Here is a 19,034-nt window from a genome sequence, read left to right as displayed (position 1 = left end):
GGTCCGCGCGGAGGCCTCCCAACAAGTCACACAAAAACGAAAACCACCGAACGTCCCTTTCTTGAGCGACCTCCCTTCTAGGAAGGCGATGCGGTCGGGTCTCGCTTTCCTCTCTCGCCCAGGCCGGACGCCAGGTCTCCCATAGCAACCGTGGCCACTAGCAACGGGCGACCCGTCAGGCCGGTACTCTCTGCGCAGGCGCGGAAAGGGGCGAGCACAAGGCTTCGCTCGCGCCCGGCGTCCCTCGCGTCTCTGGGGCGGGACTTGCGTGATGGCGTCATGCGGCGGGGCATCGGGCGGCGGGAAGAGCCAGCGGGAAAATGGAGGTGCTGGAAAAAGTCGGTGGCGCGGGCGAGTCCGGGGCTCAGGACCCTGCACCTGCCCCTGCCCCCACCAAGGTCCCCGGCAGCGCCGGCCACTACGAGCTGCCGTGGTGAGGGTCCAGGCCATAAACGATCGATGTTCTGGACGCGTGGGTGGGCGAGCGGCGGGTCGTTTCCCGGGGGAACCCCGGGGCTGGAGCTCGTTCGTGGAGGCACCCGAGCAAAGCAGAACGCTCCAGGGTGGCGTCCGGGAGATTATTATTTGGTGAGGGCGAGGCACGTGGGTCGCTGAGTGGAGGGTCTGACCTTTGGAAGTGGAGTGTCGGTCGTGACCACCCACTCTGCGCCGGGCTCTGGGCCAGAGGCGACTCGGATAGTCACTCAGCGGGAAGCGTCGGACGCAGCTCCGGAAGTACCGGTGTGCAGGAGGCCGCCGCTTCCTTTCTGTGCTGCGTGGTTTTAAAAGCATCCTGGGTAGCTGGGAGGTGACTTGGGAAATTACCTGCCACTGGCACAGGTGTGGTGCGGGCGAGCTTTGCTCGGGTCCGGCGCGTGGTAATGGTTACTCGCTGTCCTTTGTGTATTCCCATACCTCCAGCCCACCCCTCTCGAGAGAGCAGATACCTAAGTGGAGCGCAGTGGAGCTTATTGGAATATCTACAGCTGCGCTGTGGAGTCCCCCAGCCACAAGCCACATGAGTATATTGAACCCTGGAAATGAGGCTAGTCCGAATTGAGACGGGCTATAAGTGTACAAAATGCAACTGGATTTCCAGTACTTAGTATTAAGAAAAACTCATTAGTAATTTTTATGTTGATTACATGTTGGGAATAATATTTTTAATATATTAGGTTCAGTAAATTATGTTAGTAAAATTAACTTCATCTGTTTTCTTTTTACCTTTTTTAATGTTGCTACCAGAAAGTTTAAAATTACATGGCTTGCATTTTGCATTTTCCATGCACAACAACACTGCTTAGGGTAATTCAGTATACAAAACAAAACTCGGCTGTCGTGGAGCTTACATTTGATAGAGAAAGACAAAGTAAAAAATAAACAAGTAGATATACAGGGGATGCCAAAACAAAAAAGTATACACATTTTAAGAAAGGAAAAAGCTATTAAAATCGTAATACTCAATATATACGAATAACAAAAGACGAATACAAATCATGTTTGACTTCTGCAATTACAAGTGCTCAGAGTGTTACCATCAGCGTAATTTTAATACAGTTTTTTCCTTTCTTCAAATGTGAATACATTGTTTTTGGCACCCTGTGTATATAGTATATTTGATGGTGCCAGGTGCTATAGAGTAAATAGCTGTGGTGTTCAGGGAAGGCCTTTGATGAGATAATATTTGAGCAAAGACCTGAACTACGTGGAGAAAACTTTCAGGGAGATGGAGCAGCTATGAAGGCCCTGAAGGAGGAACATCTTGTTAAAAGTCCAGCTCAAAGTTAAGTTCCTGACATTCGCAGGTGGTGATGTCCACCTCTGGGGTTCCACAGCCTTTGGTATCCATAACCAGGTTAGCACTGTAGTAGGACTCGCTAAGCTCTAGCTCTACCAGTGGGAAAGCCCTTTAGAGCAAGAACCGTGTCTTGCTCATCTCTGTACCTTCTGCTTTCCTCCCTTTGGGATCTCTTAACTCCTTTCACAGTGCTTGGTATCTGGAAGGGGCTGCGTATGAAGAATAAATGAGTAGGAACGGGCATGCTCCATCTGCTGGTCTTGGAGGAGAGCTGTCACTTTCCTGCAGCATGTGGCAAACAGGCTTCTTTGTATGCAGCCTCTTCTGGAGCAGAACTCGTACCTGTACAGGGTGCAAGCTGAGGGTAAATCAGGGAGTTTTGCAAAGGGCAGAGGAAGTCTTTTTTTTTGGCAGAGGAAGTCTTGAAGGTCAAATCATTGCAAATCTACTTCCGCTTGCATTCTCAGAGCTAAAGAAAGTCATTTTCTCTCATAGCATAGCTTACTTATTCATTTGAAAGAAGTATTGATCTGACTAGGCCACTAGCCTGTCCACACCACACGGCCTAAGAGGGTGCCAGGATAGGTCTGTGGTTTCTGTCTAGCCAGCCCTGCTGTGTACCTGGCACAAGTCCGCAGAAACTGGCAGGTAAAGGATAAGAAGCTTCAGTCGCACCCATGTCTGACAGATCATGTGATGTCAGTGCCATGGGTACTGGCCCTCTGTTGTGATGGGCAGACTGAATTGCCACATACTGTCACGTTGGTCCAGATGGCCTGCTCTGGCCCTTCTCCAGCAACAACAGGTGTTTCTATGCTGTGGCAGGTTTGATGCTTTTGGTGTGTAATTCTCATGCACTTTTCAAATGGCTCTTGGACACCTCCTTCAATTTAAAACCTGCAGCCATTTTGGTATATTTTTATTGAACGTATGTCATCTGGCAAAGCTCTCAGGATCCCTGCCCTTCAGTGCTTTCTTTTGGGTAGTATTAAAATAGCCATGTCAACGTCTTTATGTGTTTTCTTAAAAACAGGGTGGAAAAATACAGACCAGTAAAATTGAATGAAATTGTCGGGAATGAAGACACCGTGAGCAGGCTGGAGGTGAGTGATTTTTTTTATAGGTGAACTTATGTCGGTTATTGTGGCTTTGATGAGCCGAGGCACTTGGAGGAAGACAGCATATATAGTGAGTGTGCGGGGCTGAGCCACCCATCCAGAATTGAGGGAATGGGAGGCATTGAGTTTGGAGACAACTAGAAGTGGTGGGACTTCAGATGTTTGAAAGGCTGGCTTATTGGAGATGGGTTATCAGACTTATTTTGTATTCTTCAAGAGCAGGGGTGGCAAACTCTATAAAGGCCGATTAATAGATACTTTAGGCTTTTTGCAAACCATATAAAGTCTTGGTGAAATATTCTTTGTTTATTTTTTCAAACCTTTAAATCTGTGAAAACCATTCTTAGCTAGGGGGCTGGCCTCAGGTTGGATTACCCCCATTCACTTCACATCCCTTCCACCTTGGTTTGCCAGCCCCTGCCTAAAGGGACTAAGTGACAAGGCAGGCAGAGATGCTTAGCAAGCGTTGAATTCCTAGCCCTAGAGGTCTTTAGGTGGAATCTAGAAGTCCAACTGATACGTGGACTGAGGTAGTTTCTGATACGTGACAGAGGTAGTTTCTGTAGTAATGGGGGTTTAGACTTTAATAGCTGAAAAGGTATTTATTTATTTTACACATTTATTCATTTCACAAATATTCAAGTATCTTCTCTGGGCCAGATAGGGTGTGGGGTTAGGACCTGTTGATACAATGGTGAACAGAATAGACTTGATCCCTGCCTGTGTGGGGTTTTTAGTCTAATGGGGGCAGTGCTGAGGTCAGCAGGCCATGTGACAAGCCCTCTGCTAGAAGAGGCGTGGGGTGCTGTGGGGGGACCAAAGGGGTGTTCCGAGAGGAGCTAGCCTGCTCACACTGTCTCCCTTCCGAAGGAGAAGAAGTGATACCAAAGTTAAATGAGTGGGAGTTAGTCAGACTTCGGGGTGAGGGGAAGAGGCAGCAGGAATAGCCTGTGCAGAGGCCCTGAGGTGAGACTTACTGGCTTGTTCTTAGGAAAATGCCATCTGATTGGATACAGTTCAGTGCTTTCCTGACATTAATGTGCATATGAATTGCCCGGGGATCTTGTTAAAATGCAGATGCTGGCCCAGTAGTTCTGGAGTGAGGCGAGATTGTGCATTTCTGGCCAGCTCCCAGGGGTGCTGACACTGCTGGTCCATGGTCACTGAGTCTGCAGAGTACACGTACTGGGGTGCATGAGAAGCGGCAGGTGAGGCCGCAGGATCCAGACTGAGCAGGGTCTCCTGAGCCATGGTTAAGCGTTTGGCTTCATGATGAGGACAGTAAGGAGTCATCCAAGGAGTCATCAGTCTGGTAAAAATGTTTTAATTAGGTGCATATTTTAGAAAATTGGTTGTGGTAACAGTATGGGAAATAGATTGGGGCGGGGCAAGACTTGAGGCAAGGAGACCAGTTAATGGCCTGTTGAAAGCCATCCAGGCAAGAGGTACTGGGCTCAGAAAGTGGAAGTGGGGCTGAAGAGAAGAAAAGGGACATAGTGAGATATAGGAGAAAGAATGACTGAGTCTGGGAAATGGAGGTGCTGTGCCGGGTGAGGGATTTCAGTGATCACCGGCTTCTTGGTTGGGGCCGCAGGGGTGATGGCATTAACAGTCCACGGAGGGGTAGACGTGGGTGGGGCCTCAGGTGTGTAGGCAAAAAGACGAATTCAGTTCTGAATATGCTGAGGTGAGAGTTCCATGGGGCATCCATATGGAGAAATTTGCTGCCATGTTTACCTCAGGGCAGGCCTGTGTAGCTGGGGAGGCTTGGCTCTTCATGTTTACAGGTTAACCAGTTGTAATGAACGTTTCTTCTTTCAGGTGTTTGCCAGAGAAGGGAATGTGCCCAATATTATCATTGCGGTAAGTCCTGGGTCCTGCCCTGCTGGACGTCTTGGAGTCTCATTTTCGCTTCCCTCTGAAGTGCTTTCTTGTGCACAGAGCTTCCTCCTCGGGGAGGCCCATTACCACCAGAGCCCTTACAGTCCCCTCGGCAAAGGGAAACATTTCACCCAACTTGGTCGGGAGGCCTGTGGGTTGATTGCTATATTGATTTGCTCTGTGCTATGTGTTGGGGTTGAGGGTTCACGGGGGAGTCGAGTGCAAACAGGTGAACGGTAAATTTGGAGCTACGTTAAGTTCATTCTGTTTGCTTGAAGCACTTATGGAGATCTCATTCCTAGGGGCCCCCGGGAACTGGCAAGACCACAAGCATCCTGTGTTTGGCACGAGCCCTTCTGGGCCCAGCTCTCAAGGATGCTGTTTTGGAACTCAATGCCTCAAATGACAGGTACCGTCTGGAGTTAGGCCTGAAGGACAATGAGTGTTTTACATTTTGAATTGTTACAGAAACAGCCTTTTTTCCATTCTGTGTTGTACGTGGAGCTTGCCTGGTCAGCTCTGTGTTTTCCTTTAGTCCTTCCCAGTGAAAGGGTGGGAATTGCTTGTTTGTTGAGGTTATGTCATAGGCACTTGACTTGCTGCTTCACTTTTCTGTTGGTTTTTTTTTTTGCTTTACTTTTCTAATGGAAATTTAAACTACTATTTTTAATTGTGGTAAAATACACATAACATAAAATTTACCATTTTACTCATTTTTAAGTGCACAGTTCAGTAGTATTATGTACATTCATATTATTGTGCAGCCGATCTCCAGATCTTTTTCATCGTGCAAAACTGAAACTATGTCCATTGAGCAACGCCCCATTCCCCCTTTCCCCATCCCCTGGCAGCCACCATTCTACTTTCTGTTTCTATGAACTTGACTTGTAGGTGCCTCATATCAATAGTTTTATACAGTATTTGTCTTTTTGTGGCTGGCTGAGCATAATGTCCTCAGGTTTCATCCATGTTGTAGCATGTGTCAGAACTTCATTCCTTTTAAGTCTGAATGATATTCCATTGTATGTGTACACCACCACATTTAGCTTATCCATTCATCCATTGATGGATACTTGGGTTGATTTCATCTTTGGATATTGTGATTGTGAATAATGCTCCTATGAATGTAGGTAGACAAATATCTTTCCAAGACCCTGCTTTCAGTTTTTTGGGGTAAATATTTAGAAATAGAATTACTGGATTATTTGGTAATTCTGTTAATTTGGGGGGGACTTCCATACTTTTGCATAGTGGCCACACCATTTTACATTCCTACCAACAGTGCTCAGGGGTTCCAGTTTCTCCACATCTTCACTGACACTTGTTATTTTCTGGTTTGTTGGTGTTATTAGTAGTTATCTTAATGGGTATGAGGCGCTGGTTTACTTTTTAAACATGAAATAGTAGAGGATTATGAAATGAGGACCTGTTCAATGTCTGCTAAGTCTGCCTTTGGTTATTCCTTGAAGTTGTGGTTCTCAGCACTTCAGTTGTTCTGGTTTTGAAGATCTGCGTATACTTGAAACAGGCAATGTCCTTGGAATGCAACTAACTCTGCTTATCAACTGTCATGAATGAGTCTGTAATCAATCCATTTTGTCAATGCTGATCCCAGATGTCAGACACAATTAGGTTCTAGCTTATCATCACCTCTTGTTCTTCTCACACTTGCAGTATCAAACTCACTATTTTTGAAAACGGGTGGCTCATAATTTTGTTGAAGAGGGAATGTCTCGTGATTGCAAAGTTTTTATTTTTAGATTTATAAATACATATTTGAATGATCAATACAATGACTTTTTTCCATTTCCAAGTTTCCTTCTAGTCACCTTTTTTTTTTTAGATTTATTTTTTAAATTTATTGGGGTGACAATTGTTAGTAAAATTACATAGATTTCAGGTGTACAATTCTGTATTACATCATCTATAAATCCCATTGTGTGTTCTAGTGACTTTGTATACACACCTGCCTTCAGCTTTTGATCACCTACAAACTATCCTGTAAATGTTGGTGTACAGATATGATAAAAGATGAAAGAATACTGTCACACATTCTTTTAGCAAACCAGGATGAAGTCCTTCCTGTTGAGTGGTTAACTGGATGAAAATATATTTAGTTTTTGTCCTTAAAAATAGATTGTTCACTCCTTGATTCTTTTTTTTTAAATTTCTTTTTTATTAAAATATGGTTAATATACAATGTTATATTAGTTTCAGGTACACAACGTATTCAGCATTTGTATTCCTAATTAAGTGATCACCATGATACGAGTAAGTCTAGTACCCATCTGACACGAGGTTATTCAGTATTATTGACTACATTCCCTATGCTGTAAATTACATCCCCGGATTTCATTGATTTTAAAAATACGGAACGGTTTATGAATTTATGTGTCATTCTTGCCCGGGGACCATGCTAGTCTTCTCTTTGTTGTCCAGTTTTAGTATATGTGCTGCTGAAGAGACATACTCCTTGGTTAAGGTTGAGAAAATTCATCCAGGATTTTGGCATCTGAGGAAACAGTCTGAGGTGTTGCTTATTATGTGATCAGTTTCACCATTATTAGAATCTAGAGTGTTATTTGTCTCTCTGCAGTCATTTTCTGATTTGTCTAATTATGAAACATCTTTCTCTGTCAATTTCTTTCTCATTGACATTGTGAGTGGAAAATGGAAAGTACTGAATTTTTAGTTGTGGTCAGTGAAAGCTTTAAAAAAATAAAGATGATGTATCTGAACTTCTTTCTTATCTTCTAGGAAGATAATGCAGTACCTCAAGCAACACAATAAAAAAATGAAGGATGAGATAATAATATTTTCCTCCACTGTTGTATTACTCTTCTGGGCAATTCCATCTTTCTTCCGTTTTCTTATTATTTTAGTAATGTTTAGCATAGCTGGGAATAATTGATGGGTAGTGATGAAATAATTACTAGAATGATGAAATAGCAGATGGTTTCAAGATTTGGAAGAATAAGATCTCTAAGTCCTTAAAATATATTTTAGAGTATAACATCACTCAATGGACCCATAGGGTAATTACAAGATAAAATGAGTTCCATTGTATTTTAAAAAGTAAGTAAATTGTTTGTTTGTACTTCGGAAGACCTCCAAGAAGGAATAAAAGTAATGAAATTTCAATTCTTATAAATAGTTAGAATTGCTTAAAAAGGAAACTTAAAAACTAAAATTGGGTCCATCATGATATACTGAGGGTTAGAAGTTCCCGGGCAGGTAATTGAATTTATCTCAGAAGATGACAATTAAATTCTGGCTCATTGTTTCAGGGGCATTGATGTTGTGAGGAACAAAATCAAAATGTTTGCCCAACAGAAAGTCACCCTTCCCAGAGGGCGACACAAGATCATCATCCTGGATGAAGCAGACAGGTAGGGTGCTTTGCCAATACATGTTGACCTTGATGTCTAAATCTCTTATCGGGCTTTGTTAAATCAGGAGTAAAAGCTCTCACCTTTGCGTCTTGCATCTTCAGAAGCCATTGAATAGGGGCCTGCACCTTAAAGCTGCCTTCATTAACTTACAAACATTTGTCTGAGACCCGTAGTCAGTGTGTTTGTTCCAGCATCACTCACATGAGTAATTTCAATGATACATATTTTTTTATTGTTGTGAAATACACATAACATAAAATTTACCATTTTTAACCATTTTAAAGTGCATAATTCAGTGGCATTTATTGCCATTCACAATGTCATACAACCATTACCGTATAAATGAAAAGTTTTAAATGACATTTAAAAAAACAGTAACTCATATTATTTGAAGAAACGTTAGAAAATATTGTTAATATCTTGCTTTATTTCTTCTTTTTCTACACTATGCATTTTTATACACGGTTGAGATCATAATATATAAAATTTTTGTACCCTGGCTTTTCCTTTTAATATAAAAAGCAGTGTTCCACATTATTGTAATCTTATTTGAAAATAGTTTGGAATTGCCACATTCCATAGTATCAGTGCACGTTAACCATTTTATTGTAACATTATTTATAGGAATAATAGCAACTGACATTTGTTGAGCACTTACATGTAAGCATTTACATTCTGCCAGGCACTCTGCTAAACACTTAAACCTGTTAGTTCCTCATTTAATTGTCATCACAACCCTCTGAAGTAGGCGGTATCATTAGTTCCTTGTAGGTGATGGATGATATTTAGGCTCAGATAATTGGCCTGTGGTCCCACAACTAGCAGATGAAGGAGCTGCAAGGTGAGCCCAGGTAGCCCGACTGCAGGGCCTCCATCTGCCCATATGCAGACGGCCTGTGTAAGACCCAGACGGGGTCCTGGAGATAGGCTGGGCATCCTCGGTCAAGAGGTCAGGTGTCCCAGGCTCTAGGGAGGGATGTGTGGGCCCTGAGTCCCAGTTACAAACTGCTCTTTTGTTTGTCTTTTCAGCATGACTGATGGAGCCCAGCAAGCCTTGAGGAGAACCATGGAAATCTACTCCAAAACGACGCGTTTTGCACTTGCTTGTAATGCTTCGGATAAAATTATAGGTGAGGGTATGCTCGGGGTGGCTTGGTGTCCAGATGGTGCTCACGTTGGCTCTTTAGCAGCAGGAGAGTGGGGACTTTTTGATTGCCTATCATGGGCCAAGCCCTGTATAATGAACTTTTTCATTTAATCTTATGTAATTCTTTGCGGAGGTATTACTAGCTTCGCATTAGAGATGAGAAAACATGAGCTCAGAGAGGTTGGGTAGTTTGCCCAAATTCACACAGCAAGTGGAAGAGCTGGGATCGGAACCCCAGGTCTGTCTGACTCTTGCACCATTGCAGGCATATGTGACATTTTGATATCCTGTGTACAGTGTCCTAGTCGCCGCCCCTCTCCAATGTGTTCCTGCACTTTCTGTGTGTCTAAGCACTTGGCTGGTATCGTGTATGCATACCTGGCTGGTTATTACCAGGAATTGCCTTACCTGTAAAACCTTCCAGGGTAGCCTTCTCTCTGACTTGGTGTTTGGCCTTCCAGCTTCCTCCCTCCTTCCCTCACTCCCTCCCTCCCTCCCAGCAAGCTCTCTGTTTCCTCACTGCTTTGAGCCCTCCCCTCAGCGTCTCAGCTTCCTGCCGCTTTCACATCCTTCCCTTTCTGATATAGACTGGGGCGCAGTCCAGCTTTCCGTCACCATTTCTCACAGCTCTCTTGTCCCGCTGTCCTTGCCTCATGTCTGCCCTGCTAAACTCCAGCCTGTGTGCTCAGCCATCTGACTCCTCCATCTCCACCTGGGCCGTCATGCGCTGCTTCAGACAGGCAGGTTACCAACCGTGAAGCTCCCGCAAAGCTGGCAGGCTCTCTGTTATCAGGAATCCTTTACGTCCATTTACCTTTCCCAGATAGTCGTATTTGTCCGTTCATTTATTCAGCCATTCCATTCAACAAGCACTTACTCTCAGTAGGTGTGGGGCACTGCTAGTGCGGAACATAGAGGTTAGTGAGAAACATTCTCTACCTTCGCGGCACCGATGGTGGTAGAGGAAACTGTGCTAAAAGTTCTTGATTGATGTGTGTGTGTGTGTGTAGCTTGTCTCCTTAGCCAGTGGTAAGACAAGTCTGTGACGGCAGGAGCGGTATTATACTTAGAGACCCCCCAGTGCAGTTTGCACGGGGCTGTGCATTAGGGAATTTTCAGTGGTTTGAAACTGCACTTGGTGGAGAAAGCTCTGGCCCTCCCTTTTCATGAAGTTAATTTTTCTGATACATACAGCGTTCAGATTATTTTTAATTTCTAAAGTGATAATAGCAAACAAAAATGAAATCTCTAAAGAAATTTATTTCTTAACATTAGAGGAAATGGTTCGTGATCAGATTGCCGCAGAGATGATTTATGAAACTTAGTAACTGAACCTGACTTCAGTTCCTAGAGTCATGCAGTTAAAAGAGAAGCGTACTTTCTTTGAGGAAGACCATGGCCGTCTTATTCTGACATGTATTAAATTCTGTGAATTCAGCTTTTAGTACTTATCAAAAGGTAAAAATCAACTAAAGGAAACTTCTAGTGTAGTTGAAATATTACCTGCTTTGGTGTATGAACTCCAGTTTCAAATCAGTCTTTCTCTTGTCTGTGCTGATAAACCAAATATATAGATAAGGTTCAGTTGTGAGGCTTCCTGATTTCAGATAAGCTGAGATGAACTAACTCTTAGGAAAGCTGCTGTTTGAAAAGTCTCATCCACTCGACAGATACTGAGCACATTCTACGTACACAGCATCTACTCACAGGGCACAGAGGAGGCAACGGATCTGTGTGAGGCTCTGTCCCTGCCCTCCAGGAGTTCTCGCACGGCTAGGAGAGGGGTCCCTGCCCTCCAGGAGTTCGCGCACGGCTGGGAGAGGGGTCCCTGCCCTCCAGGAGTTCGCGCACGGCTGGGAGAGGGGTCCCTGCCCTCCAGGAGTTCGCGCACGGCAAGGAAAGGGGCTCTGGAACCAGCACGCCCTGAGCCATCCCAGTTGTCCTTTGGCTGCTCACCACCACAGCCAGCCCCTCACCAAAATCCAGTCCAAGGTCGTCCCACCTCTCCAGTGTCTTGAACCCACACCCCTCTTTGCCTCACTGTTTCTCCCTGTCACCGGTACATTTTTGCACCCAAGTCACCAGCTGGCTTCCAGGGTCATCTCAGCACACACCTGACCCCGCCACTACCCAGCTTACCTCTCTAGGGGTCGCCCATTGCCCGCAGAGCCATCCCCCCCACCACCCCCAGGCTGCACACAGGACCCCGTTGCCCACAGCTTCATCTGTTACTCAGGGCGCTGCAGCCTCAGCATCTCACGGTTCCCCGAGTCCCCTAAGTCCTTTCAGCACTCTCGCCTCTGAATATGCTGTTCCTTCTGCTTTTCCAGCTCCTTCCTAAAGACTCTGCTCAGAACTCACCTCTACCGAGAAGCTCCCCTCCACCAGGCTGAGCTGATGGTTCTCTGGCCTGGGCTCCCAGAGGTGTTCTGGAAGCCTCTGTCACGGCCCTGTCCCGGTGTGTTGTAACTTTCCTGTTTATGCCCCTCTGTCCTGATGAAGCTAAGCTCTGAGGAGCCAGCACCATCACAATAGTCACCCTCTGCATCCCCAACACCTGGGACGGTAACTGGTTTCTTTAATGCAAATAAGCTAACAGGAACGTGTTCCTTGAAAGTGTGTGTGAACACAGGAGGGGAGGGCGCACTAGTCTGGGAAGATCTGGGCCGGCTCCGTGAGGAGGGGTTTGAGAGGAGCTTTCCATGATGGTTGTGATTTAAATGGGAAGAAACCAGCCCTCTAGGAGATGCAAAGTCGGTTTGTTCCCCTAGAGACAAGGTACCCGCCGTGGGGTTAGGAGAGTAGAAATGGGTGAGGTTTGCAGAAGATTTAACCTACAAGGGTCAGAGGTGAACTGTACTGTAACTTTAGGGCTATTGAAAGGTTTGCCTTGGCAGGAAGAGGTAACAGATCAAAACATTTTGAGGAAGGCCAGTGCGGCACCAGATGGAGGATGAATCAGAGAGAGATCAGATTGGGGCTTGGAGATGACGGAGAGGCTACTGTCGTGGTCTGCACCGAAGGTTAAGGACCTCTTCCCGAGTTCTGCATTTGTCTCGCGAACGGTTGTCAGCGCCGGCTGCAGTCAGACTGTCCTGTGCATCTTGAAATAAACCACACAGGTGTCTCGTGCTCACCCCAGACTGGCTGGCTCGTGACCTGCCCAGGCGGGCCCCAACATCCAGCACACACAGATCTGGAGTCCACCTGGGCCAGCAGCGCCTCACCTACAGGCTGTGGCACGTGGGGGTCTCTTTCCTGGAGAAGCTGACCCTTAGGAAGCTGTGGCCGTCAAGGTCAGCCCGGGCAGTGCCGTCTGAGGCCTCTCGTTTGGCTTTATTGGTTGGCATTTTGAATTTAGCCCTGATTCCTCAGGCACTCAGAGCATTTGCTGGGTAGCGAGTGGTGCTGGCGTGACTGGGCCATGCAGGTTGTGCAGCTACTGCCGAGGCACTAAACCAGCAGAGCGACGCCACCCTTGGCCAGGGGCGCCTCACCCTCCTCCTGTTTCTGTCAGAGCCCATCCAGTCCCGCTGTGCCGTCCTCCGCTACACCAAGCTGACCGACGCCCAGATCCTTGCAAGGTTAATGAGCGTGATCGAGAAGGAGAAGGTGCAGTACACTGACGATGGTCTGGAAGCCATCATCTTCACCGCCCAGGGAGACATGAGGCAGGTGTGTGCGGTCTCAGGCACGGACCACCCTGGGGGGAGAGGGGAGCGACTGCTGTGCACAGTGAGCATAGGCCGAGTGGGGAGCGTGGACCCCACCGCACTGCTGGGGCCCTGTGCTCCCTGCCTGCAGGGAGGGCGCTCGGCTAAGGGACCGGGACGGAAAATCACCCTGTATGTGTTTTTGTTCCTTGACAGGCACTGAACAACTTGCAGTCTACTTTCTCGGGATTTGGCTTTGTTAACAGTGACAATGTGTTCAAGGTACAAAAGCTGGCTTGGGCATCACAGCCTACAAAAGCAGCATTATTGGGACCCGGGGGTGGGGGTGGCAGTGCTGGACGGAAGGGGACACACAGGTTGCCGCCACTGCTGGGCCTCGACCTTGCTGGGTGGGGGGTTGCCCTGCTCCCATTTGCCCACTTTGTTCCCTACACTGGAGGGCTGGGCCGGACTTTGGGGTGCCAACCGTGTGGTGAGTGGGAGGACCGTGTTGCTGCCTGAGGCCCGATGCTGGCTGCTTGCCCTGCATCCCCCGATCTCACGACGGCCCTGCACACAGATGTTCTCATCGGCATTTTGTGTGGAGGATACAGGCTCTGGGGTCTGCCCAAGGTCATCCAGCCTCGAACCAGGAGGGAGCACAGTGGTTTCCCTGCTTTATCCTCGCAGGCTCTGGCTCCCACCCCTGCTTGCAACTCCTGTGCCTGGAGGGTGGGGCAAATCTCTTTAAATCCAAGCCAAGGGAAAAGATTCTCACTCTCCCACATTGCCAAAAGGATTTTTGTTGAGGGAATACTTTTTAAAACTGGCTACCACATCCTGACAACTCTGTGTCTGATTTTCCCCTTATTTGGGGATAGAAATTGGGTACGGCTGTCCGTCCATTTAGTCTGTAGCTCTTTCTTACCAAGTTTGTGGGTATAGAAAACTGCTTAAAACCTCTCCTTAGACCTTGGCAGTGATGTGTTTACAAGGTCACTGAGAGGAACTGCCTTAGTCACCTAGTGCCAGTTAAGGTCTCGTCTCATCCTGGAGCTCAGCCTTTCCAAAGGGCTCTGAAAACCAGGACTTCTGAGGGAAGTTAATTGAACTGGGAAAAGAAGGCCAGGGCAGGCTTAGGTGCTATCTTGAAGCATCAGAAGACTTCCATTTAGGTAAAATATTGATCCTGCACTAGAGGGTGGGCTCTCAGGCCAGTAGGGGGGTTGCAGGAGGCAGCCTTTGGGCTCAGGGAGCGTTGCATCCCCACCCAGCTGCTCTTCAGGTCATGCTGAGGTGGGGGACCCTGTGTGGGGAAAGCCAATTCCGATTCTGGTGGGAGACTAGCCCAGAAGACCTCCCAAGTCTTAAGTGGGTACTAAGTGGTTCTGGGCAAGTCGTCCAAGGGATCTAAGATGTGACTGATGGCCTTAGAGCTGCCACCGGGCGAGAGTGCTCATTGGCCCCTGTGTTTGAGAGTCTGTAACCTGGTATCAGAAGCCTCCCTCACTGCAGTGGGTCCTGTCAACATCATACTCTTCCTGTCTGGTGACTTGTGTGGTGGTGAGAGGGACTTCCCCAGCCTGGTTCAATGAAAAAAGCCAGCTGAGAGGCGGGTTATATGGACGGCCTAGCAGTTGGCGTGTCAGGGCCCCTCCTCAGATGGTCCCCTCGCCCCTGATGCCTTCCTTTCTGTTTGGTCAGGTCTGCGACGAGCCCCACCCCCTGCTGGTGAAGGAGATGATCCAGCATTGTGTGAAGGCCAATATCGACGAAGCCTACAAGGTCTGCCCCCGCCGCCCCCTCTGCGGGGACCTTCACTTCCAACTCCTAGGCAGGGCCGCCCGAGGGGGCTCCCTGTGCGAGGGGCTTGCATGCATTGCTCCCCTTAATTCTTAAAGTGGGTGCTGTGACCGAGAGAGGCTAAATCCCTTTCTCGAAATCACACTGTTTAAAAGTAGTAGGACTGGAATTCTACTATAATTCAGTTTTTTCTATGCTCCAAGAGGAATTCGTCCACCTGAGACATGAGGAAAGACCAGCCCAACTCCTTACTTGGCATGAAGCCACCTCCCTCCCAGTTGAGGGGAGATTTCCTCTCCGTCCTCCCAAGGAACACGGGAATGGGCACCCAGCAGTTGTGGGTCGGCCAGGAGAGGGGGGACCAGGGGTTTCTGGCCTGGTAATAGAGCCTGGTCCTGTGAGCAGGTTCCAGTGGGCGTTGGGGTTCAAGCCACCTTCCAGTCCCATGGGTGGCAATGGTGTGATTTAAGGCCATTGGTCTGATCACAGCAGGTTTCCTTCCCGCCCCTCCCACCAAATTAGGCTAGAAGCTGACTGAGCTTAGGGCAAGGCTAGACCTAATGTGAAACTGGAGTGTAAAGCAGGGAGACGGAGGCAGAGCCCCAGGCACAGGACGGGTCACTGAGTGAACCTGAAAGAAGTCTTCAGGTTTATGCACACAGCTTCCTGCCCCCTGAATTTGCCCCGAGATGCCAAAGCGAAGGCATCTGCAGTGCAGATGGAGTGGGGTGGGGGTTGAGACGGCAGGAGGCCCCGACGACTGCTGCAGCCTCTGTCCTGGTACGGGTCTGTCTAGGGCTGCTTCTGGAGGGGTGGTTAGCACTGGCAGCTGGGGGAGCACAGCCGGCGGGTTCTGCTTCCGCTCCGGGGCATGCTGGGATGGTTAATAAGGTTTAAGAGCCTCGGCTACAATAGTAGACCTTACAGTGCATTTTAAAACATTGGCAGTATTTTCTCTGCCTGCTGGGAATATCAGTTAAATTACCCCACATGATCTAAAGACTGGTCCCCCCAGCAGCTCCATGATATTCAGCTAATTCTCAAAATCACTTGGGTTTTCTGGGGTGACCTGTCCTCTTCCAGCAGTGTGACAGGCCCAGGACTGCTATGGCTGTCGCTTCCTGTCCCCTGAGTATCCTTGTCGTCTACAGAGCTCAGCAGCCTCACTGTACCTTCTTTCGTCTAGATCCTCGCTCACCTGTGGCATCTCGGCTATTCACCGGAAGACATCATTGGCAACGTCTTTCGAGTGTGTAAAACCTTCCAAATGGCAGAATATTTGAAACTGGAGTTTATTAAGGTCAGTGAGAATATAGCAATGCCTGTCTCCCCAAGAATGTGGGCCACACTGCAGTTTTCTTTGTTTTACTCACGGCCTGGCACCGGGAGGACACTCAGTGAGGGCAGCTGCCTGTCCTGGGGGCTGACAGTTTGTTTAAACCAATTCTGCTAGTGAATGACCTACTGTTCCTTAGGGTGACTGTCTTCATTGGGGATTTGTTTATTCATCTTTAAGGTCAGGTTAATTAAGATAGAATTTACACAGTAAATTTAGCCTCTTAGGTATATTCTGCTGGCAAAATGATTCGTGTACACATGACTAAGCCCCCACCCAATTCATGTGCTCCTTTGTAGTCCTCGCCTCCCTCTAGCATCTGGCAACCACTGATCCACTTTCTGTTTGGGGGACAGACTTTTCCAGAATGTCATATACATGGAATCATGCAGAACAGGAGCCTTTTGAATCTGGCTTTTTTCACTCAGTTTAATGCATTTTGTTGTTGCGCATCAGTGGGTGGTTCCTTTTTATTGCTGGATGGTGTTCTGTTCACAGTTGAAGGACTTTTGGGTTTCGGTGACTGAATAAAGCCACTCACTATAACTATAAACGTTTGTATACATGAATGAGTGTGAATGTGAACCTAAACTTTTGTTTCTCTTGGGTAAATTCCCAGGAGGTGAGATTGCTGGCTCACAGGGTAAGTGTAAGTTTAACTTCGTAAGAAACCCACAGTATTTCCCAAGATGGCCATAGTGGTGTGTGTGCCGCCAGCAGTGTGTGAGGGCTTCGGCTGGTCCACACCCAGCCAGCACTCGAAATGCTCAGGTGGGGTTTTAAAGCCATTCTAATAGACGAGTAGAGGTGGCTTGTGGCTTTAATTTGCATTTCCCAGTAACTAATGAGGTCAGGCACTTTTTCATGTGCTTATTTGCCATCTAGAATCTTCTTTGATGAAGCATTTGTTCAAATCTACCAGTTTTTAATTGAGTTGTTTTCTTACTACTGAGTTCTGAGAATTCCTTATATATTCTGGATGTAAGTCTTTTATCAGGCATGTGTCTTATAAATATTTTAATATTTTTCTCTAAGCCTGGCTTTTTTTTTCCTTAACAGTGTCTTGCACGGAAATATCAACACCCTTTTAGGAAATAAAGTGAACTTTAGTTAAACATAATCAATGACAACTTAAGAGTTCATTTTCTAGTTGCAGTTTGAGTTCATTGCAACAATTCTGAGTAAATCATTAGTTCAGATTTAAAAAAATAAACTCCTCCCTCACTTATTAACCAGATTTAACTTTGATTTGTTTTTCAGGAAATTGGATATACTCATATGAAAATAGCAGAAGGTGTGAACTCCCTTCTGCAGATGGCAGGGCTCCTGGCCAGACTGTGTCAGAAGACAGTGGCCCCAGTGGCCAGTTAGAGTGGCGAACTCATTGACTGGGTTACAAGAACCCCTGAAAGACAGGCATCACAGCCTTCTGCTTTGGGAGACTATGCTGCCCGGCCTGGCCCTGGAACGTGCCTTCCTCTGACACACCGTGGGAGGCCTTCCTGATGCTTCCACACTTCTCCACGAGCATTTGCACTCAGCTCCAGACTGAGGGATGTGTTGATGGGGGGAGGGCCCCAGAGAACCTCCCAGGCAGGGCTCCCAGTGTGGGCGTGTGTGAGCATTTGAGCTAATAAAACCATACAATTTTATTGGCCATAATGAGGCAACACGAAGTCTGCAAGGAGAGCCATCTTTCTGTCTCTGTGCGTGCCCCTCGCCTCCTGCGAAAAGGTGAGTCAGGTAACAGACTGGACAAGTTAGTCTCCGTTTTCTAGAGGTCTGGAGGGCGGCTCTGGGGGGTGAGGGAAGGGTTTGTTGTAATTTACTGACTATTTAGAAAGACTTCTCAGAACAGCCCGGGGCCATGAGCCCTTCAGAAAGGACTTACAGGAATCACCGGAAAATGATGCAATACAGGCACATGGGAAACGCCTGCCACATTGCCTTTTCTGTGCAGTACGTGTTGCTTTCGAGTTCCCCAGTGAATTTTATATTAACTTGTAGAATTGGGGTTTTTTGGTTTTGTTTTTTGCAAGATACTATCTTTTCCATTTTTTAAATTATGAAAAATATTTGTACATAAAAGAATGATACAGTGAACCTTCACATATTCATTATCCATCGTGACAATTTACCAGCTTGTGGCCAGTCTTGTTTCCTCTGTATTCACCCCATGTCACCCCACTCTGGGATTGTCCTGAAGCAAATCGCAGACGTCACTTTAGAGGGTGTGTCTAAGGAGGGACTGGGGGTGACTCAGCTTCTGTGATTAGTGGTCTCATGTGAAAAGCTTTGATTGAAAACATACTTGTGTGACACGCTGGCCCTTCCTGCACTGTGGGCTCCCAGGCGCAGGGCCACCGCGGTGTGGCCACGTGCGCCTGCTGTACATAGTGTAGAGCAGCTGGGCGGGTGGCCCCGGTGCCTTTCTCTCCCCGCCCAAGCTCGGCTGTTCGCTCGCTCTGCTACTCCAGCCTGAACCTCCAGAGCAGGAGGAAGCAGGGAGGAAGGCCCGTCCCTCCCAGGCTGCTTGTCACTGGCCCACACCACATTGTTGGGTAGAGACCCAAAAGGCTGTGAGATTACTGGCTCTTTGTGTTTGGGTATCAATTAAGAGGGGGGCAATACAAGTAAGGTCCTCAAAAACTGCAAGGTGACAGTTTACAAAATACACATTCTCAATCTTATTTTCTTGTCAGGAGCCTTGGGACCCCTGTGAGAGAAAGAAATGGTTGTGCCTGGTTTGCGGGTGACGACCTAGAGCCACCTCGCAGTCCTGCCACGCCTGCTCAGACCTAAGCTGTCCTCTGAGCTTGTGAGGTCAGGACTTGAGGGTGTGAAGTGACAAGTGGTCAGCAGTTGTGTTCTAGATGTTTTTCTTCTCATTTCCTAACTTGGCGTTA

The 19,034-nt window shown here is 47.3% G+C and overlaps 1 protein-coding gene and 1 non-coding gene across 4 annotated transcripts; one reads left to right on the top strand and one right to left on the bottom strand.

The window, feature by feature from the left end:
- The first annotated feature begins 248 nt into the window (after positions 1-248).
- On the top strand, positions 249-17,804 carry RFC2 (replication factor C subunit 2). 3 transcript variants are annotated; one of them, XM_088796790.1, is made up of 11 exons: positions 256-588; positions 2,832-2,901; positions 4,738-4,779; positions 5,100-5,206; positions 8,085-8,186; positions 9,219-9,319; positions 12,854-13,011; positions 13,206-13,271; positions 14,694-14,774; positions 15,979-16,092; positions 17,389-17,804. In XM_088796790.1, the coding sequence occupies exons 1-11, from the start codon at positions 272-274 to the stop codon at positions 17,497-17,499; spliced, it is 1,269 nt and encodes a 422-aa protein (XP_088652916.1). In that variant the 5' UTR covers positions 256-271; the 3' UTR covers positions 17,500-17,804. The 3 variants fall into 3 exon arrangements, with proteins under 3 accessions (XP_088652917.1, XP_088652916.1, XP_019610546.3); XM_019754987.3 differs by having other exon boundaries at positions 261-433; XM_088796791.1 differs by lacking the exons at positions 12,854-13,011; positions 13,206-13,271; positions 14,694-14,774; positions 15,979-16,092; positions 17,389-17,804 and adding an exon at positions 11,033-11,584 and having other exon boundaries at positions 249-433.
- Positions 7,161-7,263, bottom strand: LOC141570845 (U6 spliceosomal RNA). Its single transcript, XR_012495294.1, has one exon. It is a non-coding gene; the product is annotated as a U6 spliceosomal RNA (small nuclear RNA).
- Positions 17,805-19,034: the final 1,230 nt, after the last annotated feature.

Source organism: Rhinolophus sinicus, chromosome 3 (genome assembly GCF_057876585.1).
Source record: "Rhinolophus sinicus isolate RSI-liver-muscle chromosome 3, RSI-T2T, whole genome shotgun sequence".
NCBI lineage: Eukaryota > Metazoa > Chordata > Mammalia > Chiroptera > Rhinolophidae > Rhinolophus > Rhinolophus sinicus.
The sequence above is the reverse complement of the archived record's forward strand: the minus strand, read 5'-3'. Positions and strand labels throughout refer to the sequence as shown.

Excerpts from the sequence above, each read along its gene's own strand:
- RFC2 (XM_088796790.1), top strand. The coding sequence starts at position 272 with ATGGCGTCATGCGGCGGGGCATCGGGCGGCGGGAAGAGCCAGCGGGAA. Across the intron at positions 4,780-5,099 it reads TGCCCAATATTATCATTGCG|GGGCCCCCGGGAACTGGCAA; the intron begins GTAAGTCCTGGG and ends TCTCATTCCTAG. Across the intron at positions 14,775-15,978 it reads ATATCGACGAAGCCTACAAG|ATCCTCGCTCACCTGTGGCA; the intron begins GTCTGCCCCCGC and ends TCTTTCGTCTAG.